Source organism: Etheostoma spectabile, chromosome 1 (genome assembly GCF_008692095.1).
Source record: "Etheostoma spectabile isolate EspeVRDwgs_2016 chromosome 1, UIUC_Espe_1.0, whole genome shotgun sequence".
Classification (NCBI taxonomy): Eukaryota; Metazoa; Chordata; class Actinopteri; order Perciformes; family Percidae; genus Etheostoma; species Etheostoma spectabile.
The window spans coordinates 9,902,103-9,914,821 of record NC_045733.1 but is presented as its reverse complement, the minus strand read 5'-3'; the positions used below and the strand labels follow the sequence as shown (position 1 = coordinate 9,914,821).

The following is a 12,719-nucleotide window of genomic DNA, read 5'->3' as shown; positions in this document are numbered from 1 at the left end:
CCTGAATGCCTCAGTGTTCCCTGTACACTTGGATCCCCAAGCTAAAGAGCACCTGAAGGACACACTCCACACACCCGAACAACGCTCCATCCAGACCGCATTGTGACTGAAAAATGTCAGTATGCTGATATTGAGGAACACTTACACCATTACACTGGTGTGATTTTGTCCCTATTTCATTGTCATCACCCAAAGATTTGCTCACTGCAGGCTCTATTTGACAGTGTTATGGTGGGATTAAAACAGCCAGATGAGTTCAGTAAATTCACCTCGGTCCAACACAATCACTGTGGCGCTGTCTTTGTCATCATGATAACTGTAACACTGTTAGTCACTGTTAATTTTTATTAAAATCAGATAATTAAAATCTCACAACAAACAAGCTCTTTAAAAAAACATTTCAACAGTAAACTAAAACTATTTGGTGTTTTTGTGAGCACGGAGAGAGGATATGTGTAAATCCTGCCATTTAAAACATTTCATGGACACATTCTTGACATATGCCCTAAGTTATATTTCTAAAGCAGCTTACAAAGATGTTAATTTTAAAAGAGCCAGTGTGAGAAAAAGGACCAGTGTGCTGAGTGAGTGGACGGTTCCAGCGCTGCGGTAACCATAGCTCGTCCTGCATGAGTTCTTCACCTCATCATATGGAATAGGAACATCATCTGGACTCTTGCCTTTCAGACTGTCACGGACCTGACACACAAAGATAAGGCCGTCAGGCAGCAGACAGAAAGGCACCGTGACAGGTCTTCACTCACAGGGTCCACCTGCTACCAAAGCACCATTTTTACTTTTGGCTTTTACTTACAATCAGCATTTAAGACGCATAACCGAAATCCAAACCTTTCACATTTGAATATTTGAATGCACCACGGTACACATATAATTGTGTGACTGCTTTTGACAAATCAACTTTATGTCCTTTTGCTTTACATTGTTGTAGCCACTCTGTTAAAATTGAAAAAGAAAGTAACATTACATTCCTGTTTGTACTGTTTCCATTGATGAACAGACAAAAATCATTGGATGATTTTGGTTACTAAAGAAAACGTCTATCATGATTGCTAAAAAAAGATCTTAAAGAGTAAAAGTGTACTCCAGTGTGTGTGTAGCAGTACACCATGACATCACTATTAGCCAAATTGTTGTTATATGGTCAATATGTTTAACCCTCCCATGGTCTTCTCTGCAATCACACAACCACTTTGAATTTTCAAATGATATCAATTCTCACAGGGCATAAAGATGTGAATCTTACCATTCCTCCATCCCCCATAATGGCATCAGACCTTTCCTGCCTGTGTTATTATGGAACCCACACAACTTCTAGGTAAGACCCGCCCTTCAATAGCATTCACACACTACTTTTGGCCAGGTGTCCATGCTTATGAAAGGTACATAACCAATATGTTCAGGTCCTATCCCCTGACCAATCGGCTATCCTAACCTTATGCACTCAAGGTCAATGCCTAACCCCAACCAATCAAGCTGCTTTGTAGGGTGGGGCTTGCCTAGAAATTACGTGGGTTCCATAATAACGCGTCCTGCCTGGTTAACTCCCACGTCTTTAAAACTTTACACCTCTTTTTTTTTTGATTACTTTTTGGGGCTTTTCCGACTTTAATTTGTCAGGACAGTTAGGTGAGAAGGGGGGGGGGAGACATGCAGGAAATTGTCACAGGTTGGATTCGGACCATAGACCTCTGCGTTGAAGCATACACCTCGACATACATGTGCACCTGCTCTACCTACTGGGCCAACCCGGCCACATTTTTGTTTGTGTTTATGTTTATAAATTTGTAGTCTTCAAGCCCAAATCCTAAAATAACCCTGAATAATACTTCATAACTAATACTTACTGTTATTTTATAAAGTAGTGATAGAAATAAAAGAAATAAGGATTTTAACAATGTATACATTTTGTGGTGCCATAACCAATTTAAATTGATCATAGATCATAGATGACCTGGCTCATGTGACTGTAGCAGTGATGAACCAGGTGCTGAGCATGTCTAAAGCTCCGGTCATCTTCAGCCACTCCTCTGCCTACAGCATCTGTCCAAACAAGAGGAGCGTCCCCGATGATGTTCTTATGAGAGTGGTAAGAGTGTGTATATGTGTGTGTGTGTCACCTTCTCAGCCTCGCTTAGGACTCTGAGCAGGTTGTTTCCCAAAGCAGCTTTGACTTCCTCATCAGTCCATCCTCTCCTCAGCAGTTCAGCCACCACTTTGGGCACCTTGGACACGTCCTCCAGACCCTCTGGTAGTCTGAGAGGACGACATGCAGGAAAATATGATTATTTACTTTCTAGAACTCACAGTTAAGATTTTTGTTGACTTTCATCATCCCAACCCTGCTTGGATCTATTAAGAGAACGAGCCTATGTTTAAGTCAACGCTTGAATGTTTTGAACTCACCTTGTAACACCGTCGTAATCTCCACCAAAACCAACGATGCCCGCCCCGGCCACTTTCTTTATATGGTCAAAGTGATCTATGATGATAGCAGTGAAGAATACACTTAGAAAAGAAGTAATAAATGTTACTATTTAATCAGGTTTACAGCAGTTGGCATGGTCATAACAGCCGTTTACCAGCAACATCTGAGATCGTAGCAGTCTTGCTGCAGGTCACATAGTCGTTGTAGAAGTTCACCATGACAATTCCCCCGGTATTATTCTGGAGAGAAAAACATGTTACATCACAGTGAAACTCTTACAGATCTAGAAACTCTGATCTTCAGGATGGAGGGAGACACAGCATTGCATTTCTGCTTTGTTAGGCAGGAGACACTTTGTAGTGAACAGGAATAGGGAGAGAAGTGACCAGGGCCAAGAGATTTCAAACTCACAACAATCCAAGTACATGAGGGTGCTGTTGTATATTAGAGTGCCTGTCTCTTAACTGAGTAACTGAGTTTTATTACAGTGTTGCACAACAACCCTGTTTTTGCGAACCGTTTTATTGCATTCAGCTCAGAAACTCCCATTATGCATGTATAACAACTGAACACAAGTTGCCATTTTACAGCCTTTTGGGGCTATTTGTAGTTATCTGAGATAATAAGCAGCAAAGGCAAGATGTGTTTCGAAATGCTCAACAGCTTTAGTGGGCTGGTTGATTTACTGTAGTCTGGCTGTCTGTAGTCTCATGATATCATCTGCCTTTTCTTAGTCAAATCACTTCCAGTTGTGTCACAATACCAGATGTTCAACCTTGATGCAACACTAGTATAAAAAATACAATACTTGATAACTCTTTTAATACCATGGTAAAATGAAGAAAGAAAATGTCCTAAAATAGCATTATGTCCTTTTGTCTTTGTTTAAATTAACAACCTGCAGGCAGTGCTGGTACAGAAAAATGTCATTGAACACATACATCACATTTTTAATTATGTTCATTTCTATCAATTATGATTCTATCTATATTTAAATTTCCCTACCTTGTAGGCCTACACATTCTAATGCCTTTAAACTAAAAAAATACCAGTTTTGGAAAGTAGCTCAGTAACAAATAGTCACTACTTTAATTTACTAGTTTTTCTATTTTCTGCTAATCCTCTACATTTCAGATGGAAATATTGTACTTTTTTTGGGGGGCGGGGGGGGGCTTTTCCCCTTTATTAGATAGTGACAGTGGATAGACAGGAAATGTGGGAGAGAGGGAATGACACGCAGCAAAGGACTGCAGGTCGGACACAAATCTGGGCCGCTGCAAAGGACTCAGCCTACTCAGGGAGCACGCTCTTACTGGGTGAGCTAGAGGTCGCCCCAAGATTACATTTTTTCATGAACATAGAATACGCTTATAAAAATGCATTACATTATAAATCAAACCAATTGTTCCCAATCCTTTTGGCTTGTGGCCCATTTTAAAAACACAGTCTAGTTGGGACCCCTTGGTAGTTCCACCAAGGACACATTTCCTGTCTAGATTTGTCAGAGTGTTTAATTTAAATAATTGTTTGACGCCCAAATGAAAGTAAAAAAAAAAAAGATTTGTGTAGCAGAACTCATCTCACACCACCTCATTTATCTTGTGACACACACACACACGCACGCACACGCACGCACACACACACACATACATATACACAGTCTTACCACTCTCATAAGAACATCATCGGGGACGTTCCTCTTGTTTGGACAGATGCTGTAGGCAGAGGAGTGGCTGAAGATGACCGGAGCTTTAGACATGCTCAGCACCTGGTTCATCACTGCTACAGTCACATGAGCCAGGTCGATCAGCATCCCCAGACGGTTCATTTCCACTATTACTTGCTGTTGTAGCAAGAACAATGATTATTTCTATGATCAATTTAAATTGGTTATGGCACCAAAATATATAAAGTGTTGTTTCTTTTATTTCTACTATCACTATTTCACCCCTTTTATGATATAACAGTAAGTATTAGTTGTGATGTATCATTAGGATTAGTTTAAGTTTTCACCTTTCTGATGACCAGCATAAAAAAAGCAAAGACAATAAAACATGACAACTTAATAAGTTGTATAGGCTCTCTATCCATCCATTAGGATGAACACAATATAAAATGGTAAATAACCTTTTGTCAAATGTATTTACAGGTAGATATTTCTTACATTTCTGTCTTATATTTCTGTTTTATGGAAAATTACATTACTTTGATTGCTAAGACAAAGTGTGTACTAGAAAAAGGGATCATTTTAATTGTCGAGTGTGTAGACATTTTTACACATCTTGGAAGTAATGTTTTGTCATAAACTAAAGTTGGAAGTAAACAAAACTATATTTGTTCTTTAATATCTGTGTATATACAGTACATATAACATAACAACAACTATAAGACACTCATCTGTAACTTATTACACTTTTAAAGCACAATTTCCCTATCCCTGCTTGTTCACTGACCTTGCCAAATGGAGACAGGCCATCATGTTGAGATGGCTCTGATCCAGTGTCAACAAGCCAGTTATCCGCCCTGATAAGAAGAAGAAAAACAGTTACCATACTTAAAGAATGTATTCCCAAGTAGACTACATGTAGTGATTCAAAGGCTTATAGTAATATAAGGATAAGTATTGCAAATATACACTAGAAAAGAAATGTCCTGCACAAAATGCTTGTGAATAGCTAAATTGCTAAAGCTAAACTGGATTGCAAGCTTAAATGCGTAAAAACTTACAAATTTAAATTTGGGAATGTCCAACTTTTGACTTTCCAGGGATAAAAAACAAACAAAAATGTTGTAAAGTATGCCAAGGCTATGTTACGTATCAAATATTTATCTACATACTTTTAACATAAAAGTATATGTTAAAAGGCTATTTTTATGCTTTTGTTATCCCAGTTCAAATGAGTATGCCCAAAGAAGTCAAAGTCAAAAAAGTCACAGTACAGGATGTCAAAAAAAGTCATAGTAAAGCATGATGAAAAAAGTCATAAAATGTCATAAAAAGTGAAGTATAGTGTTTCAAAAAAGTAAAATAAAGTCATAGTTTAGCATCTTGAAAAAGACATAAAAGTCATAGTATAGTGTGTTGAAAAATGTCATAAAAGTCATAGTACAGTATGTTAAAGAAAGTTATGTCAAAAAAAGTCAAAGTATGTTGAAGAAAGTCACAAAAAAGTAATAGTTTAGTATATTGAAAAACTCATAAAGTCATAAAAAGTCATAGTATAGCTTGTTGAAAAAAGACATAAAAGTCATGGTATAGTGTGTTGAAAAAAGTCATAGTATCATATGTTGAAAAAAGTAAAAAAAAAAGAAAAAGTTCTAGTATAGTGTGTCAAAGAAGCGATTAAAAACTCAGTATTATATGTTGAAAAAAACATCATGAATTGCTGTTGCTAGCAGTGCTAACAACTGTGCCACTGTGCCACAAAAGGAAATTATGTCATATATAATAGTACGTACAAAGTCATAGTATAGTATGCTGAAAAAAGTGATAAAAAGTCACAGTATAGTATGTCAAAAAAGTGACAAAAAAGCGATAGTAAAGTATGTCTAAAAAAGCGATTAAATGATTGTAGTTTAGTATGTCAAATGTCATAGTATGGTATGTCAAAAAAGCCATTAAATAGTCAAAGTGTAGTATGTCGAAAAAAGTCGTAGTGTTGTACGTTGAAAAGCCAACCTGGACTGTGTGTATAACCTGGATACAAGTCTGCAGTGACTACTTGCTGGTTGCCTGTTGGCAACAGTGCTAACCACTGAGCCAGTGTGCCACCAAAAGATTTAGGTTGAACAGTAATAGCATAGTTGATTCATAGTATGGTGTGTCAAAAATGGTGATAAAAAAGTCAAATTATGCATGTTGATAAAAGTCATAGTATAGTATGTTGAAAAAAGTCCTTAAAAAGTCGAAGTGTATAATGTCGAAAAAAAGTCATGGTATTGTATGCTGAAAAAATGTCATGAAAAGGGCCAACCTGGATTGTGTATTGCACCATTTTCTGACAGCTGAAGGTTTTGTGAATACAACTTGAATGACGTCTGTAGGTGAAAGTATGTGGAAGCAGTAGCAATTAGAAGTGGAAGAAACCTGATGAGGATTTATAGATTGCTCCATTGGCTTTCAATGTTAAAAGAAAAAAGCTTAACATTTTAAAAACTATAAATGGTGGAGAAAAGTTGCATGCAAACACAAATGTCCTCGGTGACCGAAAATCTTACGGAAGAATCGGATAACAAAACACAATAAATAACTGAATGACAATGATGCAAATCAGCTTCTGAATCAGCATTCACACAATTAAGTACATATTCTGAACTCATACAAACCCAAGAAGTCAGTTGAATGAAAACACAGGAGGTGACAAGGGGATTTTTTTCTTGGTTCATAAGGTTTCCTTCTACAGTTACTGTACATTTAGCCACCCAAAGTGATCAGGTGAAGCTTTTTAGTGCCAAACTGGCACTTGATACTGCTGCCTGGAGAGCGGAACAAGCCTGCAGGAATCCCCCGTACTTCCCACAGCACAAACTAAAGCCATTTTTATCTTTCACTGATTTTGAGAGGGTTATACATGCTTTTATTACAACTCGCCTGGATAAACTGTAAGGCCTCCCTCTCCAGATTACAAATGGTTAAAAATGCTGCCGCTTAACTCCTTATTGGCACTCGCAAACAAGATCATTTTAAAGCTCTTCTTGCCTCCCTTCATTGGCTACTGGTTTGCTTTAGAATATATATTTTTTTGACTTTTAAAAAGTTAAAAACAATGTTTTGAAAACAGTGTATTTCTGTTGAAGTATGCTGCAGTTGGGTTGAGAAGATATGATTTAAATCAATGGTGTAGGCTCCATATCATGCTGTATAATTATCTTCTTTTGACTCAGTACAGAGTAAATCAAGATGGCCCTACTGTCTCTTACCTTCCCCCTCTGTTCCTTTGACTCTAAAGAATTGATCAGGTCAAGTCTGGCATTTAACATACAGAAAAAAGCCTTTCTTCACAACTGGAAGTAACCTTCTGTCTCTTACCCCCCTAGTGTCTTAGACTAGACTAAAACAATAGAATGTTGATTCACTGTACTTTTGTTGGAATTTCTCATTTACATGATAGCTTTTGATCTGTGTCCGGGAGGAACCCCCAACATTCATGTTAGAGGTGTGACCCATGCTTTTCAAATCAGCAATGACACTGAGATGCCCTCAACATGTTACCATGCCAACGATGGACCAATGAGAATACACCAGGTGAAAAGGAACCGCCGTCAGGTGCAGGGAATAAACGTGTGTGATTTATGATAATATAACTTATTGTTCAGAAATGCATTCACATTGTACAAGAGGGGTGAATAGTCGACAGATTTCTTTACCACTACCTAAATCTGACTGTATGAAGAGGACTGTGTTTTATAGGTCAATTGTATATTGGAACAATCTTCCAGTTGGGATTCGGGACAACAAGGGAAAACTGGATAAAAAAAAAGACTTAGACTACATTTGTTTTCAATATCATAATATTGTCTGGATTGGTTGAGTGAGGTTGTATCATGTGCTGTATTATTCTTTATTATATTTAGTTTGTTAGTATTTTTTGCATTGTCAGTTTTGTTTGTGAATTTATATATGATATATTTGTGAGTAATTTTTGTTGTATTTATTGTCTTTTGGATGTATTGTTTGGACCCCAGGAAGACTAGCTGTCGTCTAGCTGGCGTCAGCTAATGGTGATCCTTTGAAATAAACAAATAAACAAATTTAGAAATTTTCAGCACTGGTGACTGGTGACATGTGACTTAATCAAGGAGAAGCATGGATCAAGTCCACTGTCAGCTGCAGTGTTATTATGTCTTGTGTCTTATTGTCTTTGTCTTATCATCTTCATCATGTTGTTTCATTAAACCTTTTTGTTAATTCTCCATTGGACCTCCAGCCTCTCTTCCTCCTCATCAAATCAAAGAACTCAAGTTAGTTAGTTTTTTCAACAATTTAAAGATTCTGTTTGTTTTTAAAGCTCTTTATGGTTAAGCCAATGCGTATATCGCTGACTTGCTGAAGCTGCACACTCCTCTGATGTCGTTAAGGTCAGCGGACCAGCTACTCCTTGCTGTCCTTAGAACGCGGCTCAAAAGTAGGGGAGATCGCGTGTTCTCAGTCGTGGCCCCAAGGCTTTGGAATGACTTCCCTTGGCACGTCAGATCGGCCCCTAGCCTTCAGATTTTTAAATCACGACTTCAAACTCACTTTTATTCATTGGCCATTTAACCGGTTTGAGAGTTGTATTCTCCATTTTATTTTTGTAGTTGTCTGATGTCTGATGGTAATATACCACAAAGATATGAGTCTTACTGAAAGCTCAGGCTTTAGTGTGCTGTAGATACCCCTTTTGTTGTTACATTTACTCAAGTAAAACATCACTAAATTAGGCATTTAGCATGAAAACTATTTTGATAACAATTTACTTGTTTTAAGTAATTCTTCTTTACAAAAACATGTCATGAATCCAACTTCTCAAAAGTGAGGATTTCTTTCTTTTCCTTGTAGTGTAACAGGAAACTGAATAATTTTGAGGTCTGACTATTGTTTGGACAAAACAAGCAATTTGAAGGTATCACTTTGGCTCTTGGTAATCGTGAGAAAATATCACTCGTGTTACTGTTATAAGGTCACGTGTGTGAATTTCTATTGCATAACTGATGCCGTGAATCTGCTGGCTCTTACCAGGGTGTGTTGCAGGAGTGTGTGAGTGTAAGGTAGCGGACCCCCAGCTGGTACATGGTGCGCAGGGTGCCCAGACTGCTGTCGAGGGAGTGGCCCCCCTCCACCCCAATCAGACTGGCTGTCTTGTTCATGTTGAAAGCCTCAATGATGTCTGTGCAGTGCAGAAGTGAGAGATGATGGGTGATTCAGAGGCAGGTAGGAACAGATTAGAGGTGGCAAAAGTCTTTGAAAGTAATTGTACAGCTAAAAGTCTCACCTTGGCTACTGGTAGCAAACATAAAGGTTTCTGGGTATTTTTCACACATCCTGTGAATCACATCTATCTGCTCCAGTGTTTGTCTGACAGCATCTTTGTACTGAGTCTCACAGGGAACATAGGCTGACCAAAACTGAAAGAGGAACAAAACATAATGCAGGGAATGTTTATGGAGCTGCTGTGATCCTTATTATAATCCACATTCCTTTTGTAAGTCTTGACTGATGATTGATTATGTATGCTTTGTTTATATAACCTGGAATGTTAGACACAGTATCTCTTTTTTAGAAAAGTTCCCTTGTAAAATGGCTGCATGAAAATATGTAAAATGGGACCACACACAGTTGATTCTCAATAATTACACACAACACATTCCGATAAGGCCTGAGAGATACAAAATAAATGGTAGCCTTGGCATACTTTAAGCAACCTAGCAGATACAGTCTCACTTATCCTTGAAAGCATAGTTTCCTTTAATTATACAACTCCCAGTACTTTACTTTCTGAACGTACCTGCGCACCCAGCCGTCCCTTCTTAATCTTAGGGATGTTGGTGTGTGTTGTTTCCAGCGTGTCAAGATCTGCTTCGTCAAGCACATTGTTGAATTGCTTGCGAAGCTGCCAAGGCAGGTCATTATGGCTGAAAGATCAGAAAGTGAAGGTTCACACCCTCACAGAAACTTTTCTCAAAACATACCAAATAAACACAGATTTAAAAGCACGGAAGAAAACTGCCTATTTGCCCAGATCAGCGCTAGAAAGTGTTTCCAGAAGTGAGCTTTTACTACAAAATTTAACATTTTTACTGTTGTTGTTGTTGTTGCTCAGGTAAACAGCACACAACATCATTAGAACTGTCATACACAGCACAGTGATTTGCAAAAGACATTTCCACTTACCCGTCAATGAGCGGGGTCTCAGACATCAGCTGGAAAGCTCTGGTCATATACACATCCTCAGCCAGGGTAACCGCACAAGAACTGATCCACAGTGCCAAATATGCAGCTGAGATCCTCTTGGACACCATTTCTTCAACTTTGACAGACTGTTAAACGTGCTGCTCTTTTTTTTCTCTGGGTCCCTAAACTTTCTTGTGCCTCCTTTAACCTCTGAGTAATCCTTATTCTACTAACTGCTGCTGGAACACATTTATTTCCAGGTTGCCAATTGCCAACTTTTTAGTTTGTTATTTGCATCTATACAGATTCTTTGGAATTCTCACTCTAACTTGCTGTCCTGTTCTGTCTGAAAATGCTCTTGTAATTTACTCTGCTTAGTGCTCCTCCTCTGTCGTGGATCTGTTTTTCATTACAGAGTCAGCAGTCATAAATGCAGCACAGTAGCTCAATCACTTTTACAGTCTCTACAGTTGGTAACCAGTGTACGTTAGTTAATGTATAATGTACCTTTTGGCTGCTTTTCTAAAGTCCACAACATATGCTTTATACGTTGTTTACATATTACATGTTACATGTGCTAAGGGGAACCAGTACAGTAGTTTGTAAAACATTTACCGTCTTTACTGTGAAGAGTGAGTTCTCTACAAAGTACTTTTTTTTTTATCATTAATAATTTTTTTGTAGAATAAAATAGTATTATAGATCTTCACATAAACTGAAATGTAATTAAGGATCTTCCAAGTTGCTACATAACTCAAATGGCATTATTAACAGACCTGTGCAATGAGGGGTATATGTTTACATATATTCCTTTTTTTCTTTTCAACAAATTCCATGAAAAGACCAAATCACCATCATCAATGAGCCACACTGTTGCAGTTAAGATGTATATTAGTATTAAAATGACCTTGCGTAGCATTTAGTGTTAATATTAAAATGACCTAGCAGTGTACTAAACAGTAGTTTTTATGTTTTCTGGTTATTGAGTGCACAGGTAAAACCATATCTGATATGAAGAAGTGCGCCAGTGTTCCGACTCAATTAGGGAATACATCTCCACACCACAAGAGAGTTATGAGTGAATTCTTGGATAATAATTGGGTGTCTCGTATAATGATTAAAATAAGTCAAACATATTTTTACACTGCACTAAAAACCCAAGGATTATGGATTAAGGTTCTTTATTGTCATGTTGACAACAATAACAGCCACAATGGCAAGGAAAATCTTAGACCTCAGAGACCTCTGAAAATGCTCAAGAAATTTAAACAGAACACAAGTAAAACACTGAAATGCAAGTTAAGACATTGGGCTAAAATGTAAACAGATAAAATATAAATTAAGTGTTATAATTATATAAAATATTTGTGTAGATAGTATTGCAAAGGAATACGACTGAATGTAAAAAGGAATTTAGTAATGCACATATGCATGATGAGAAGTAAATATATGGTTATGTACAGTATGTTCGCATGTGTAGGTCCTCCCTGGACGGCAGCTTTATTCTGGTGATGTGCTGTGCCGTTTTACAGTGACCATCCTCTGTAAAGCCTCGTGGTTGAGGGTGGGGATGCAGCCGGTCAGGATACTCTCGATGGTGCACTGGTAGAAGTGGCAGAGTGTCCTGGAGTCCATGTTGAACCTCCTCAGCATAGCATAATTAGCATTAGCATAATCTGTATTGAATATAACAAATGAAACAACAGATAAGATGCTCTTCTGTAAGCAATGATTTATTCCCCCTATCAACTTCATTTTCTTATCTTCAAGGCTGCTTTTCCCATAAGTCAATAAAGATGATGATGGTCTCCAGTATATGATTGCCTACTTTACTGGGTCAAAGGGGCGTTTTCAGCCTTTATTTTTGACAGGACAGCTGACATGAAAGGGGAGAGAGAGGGGGAATGGCATGCAGCAAAGGGCCGCAGGTCATTGTCGAACCCGCGCCCACTGCGTCGAAGAGTAAATCTCTATATATGGACGGCTGCTCTCCCAAGTGAGCTATCTGGCCGCCACCATTTTTAAAAAAAATAAATAATTAACACCTTGCTTAGAGCACAGTGTGTTCTGTAGTGTATGTTCACTCTTATACTTAAAAACTAATACATAAAAACTATACACTAATTTATAAAAAAATATTTTGTTACTATATGAAACACACACGTTTCATATGACTTAATTCAGTTTGAACCAGTCACACACTACTGTCGCTAACCTAAAACACTTTTAGCAATTCTAATTCTTGGTGATTAGAAATCAGCAAATATACAATAAGTTCACCAAACTAATGCTGCAGACTAAAGAAAAGATAATTTATTTCTCTCCATGTACCCAAATCAGTCAACATGTCAACATGGAAAATCACAAGACATGTCCCAGTTTTCATGCTACTACAGTTAGCTC

At 37.8% G+C, this 12,719-nt stretch overlaps 1 protein-coding gene across 1 annotated transcript; it reads right to left on the bottom strand.

The window, feature by feature from the left end:
* Positions 1–31: 31 nt before the first annotated feature.
* dpep1 (dipeptidase 1) lies at positions 32–10,740 on the bottom strand. The gene is made up of 10 exons (XM_032509532.1): positions 10,317–10,740; positions 9,931–10,057; positions 9,418–9,550; positions 9,162–9,312; positions 4,900–4,969; positions 4,113–4,289; positions 2,601–2,685; positions 2,425–2,500; positions 2,139–2,274; positions 32–699 (listed from the first exon to the last, which is right to left on the bottom strand). The coding sequence occupies exons 1-10, from the start codon at positions 10,442–10,444 to the stop codon at positions 529–531; spliced, it is 1,254 nt and encodes a 417-aa protein (XP_032365423.1). The 5' UTR covers positions 10,445–10,740; the 3' UTR covers positions 32–528.
* Between the last annotated feature and the right edge of the window lie 1,979 nt (positions 10,741–12,719).

Coding starts and splice junctions, on each gene's coding strand:
- dpep1 (XM_032509532.1), bottom strand. CDS start 10,444: ATGGTGTCCAAGAGGATCTCAGCTGCATATTTGGCACTGTGGATCAGT. Junction 9,313..9,417: donor GTTTGCTACCAGTAGCCAAG/GTGAGACTTTTA, acceptor TGCACTGCACAG/ACATCATTGAGGCTTTCAAC. Junction 2,275..2,424: donor GATTACGACGGTGTTACAAG/GTGAGTTCAAAA, acceptor TCGTCCTCTCAG/ACTACCAGAGGGTCTGGAGG.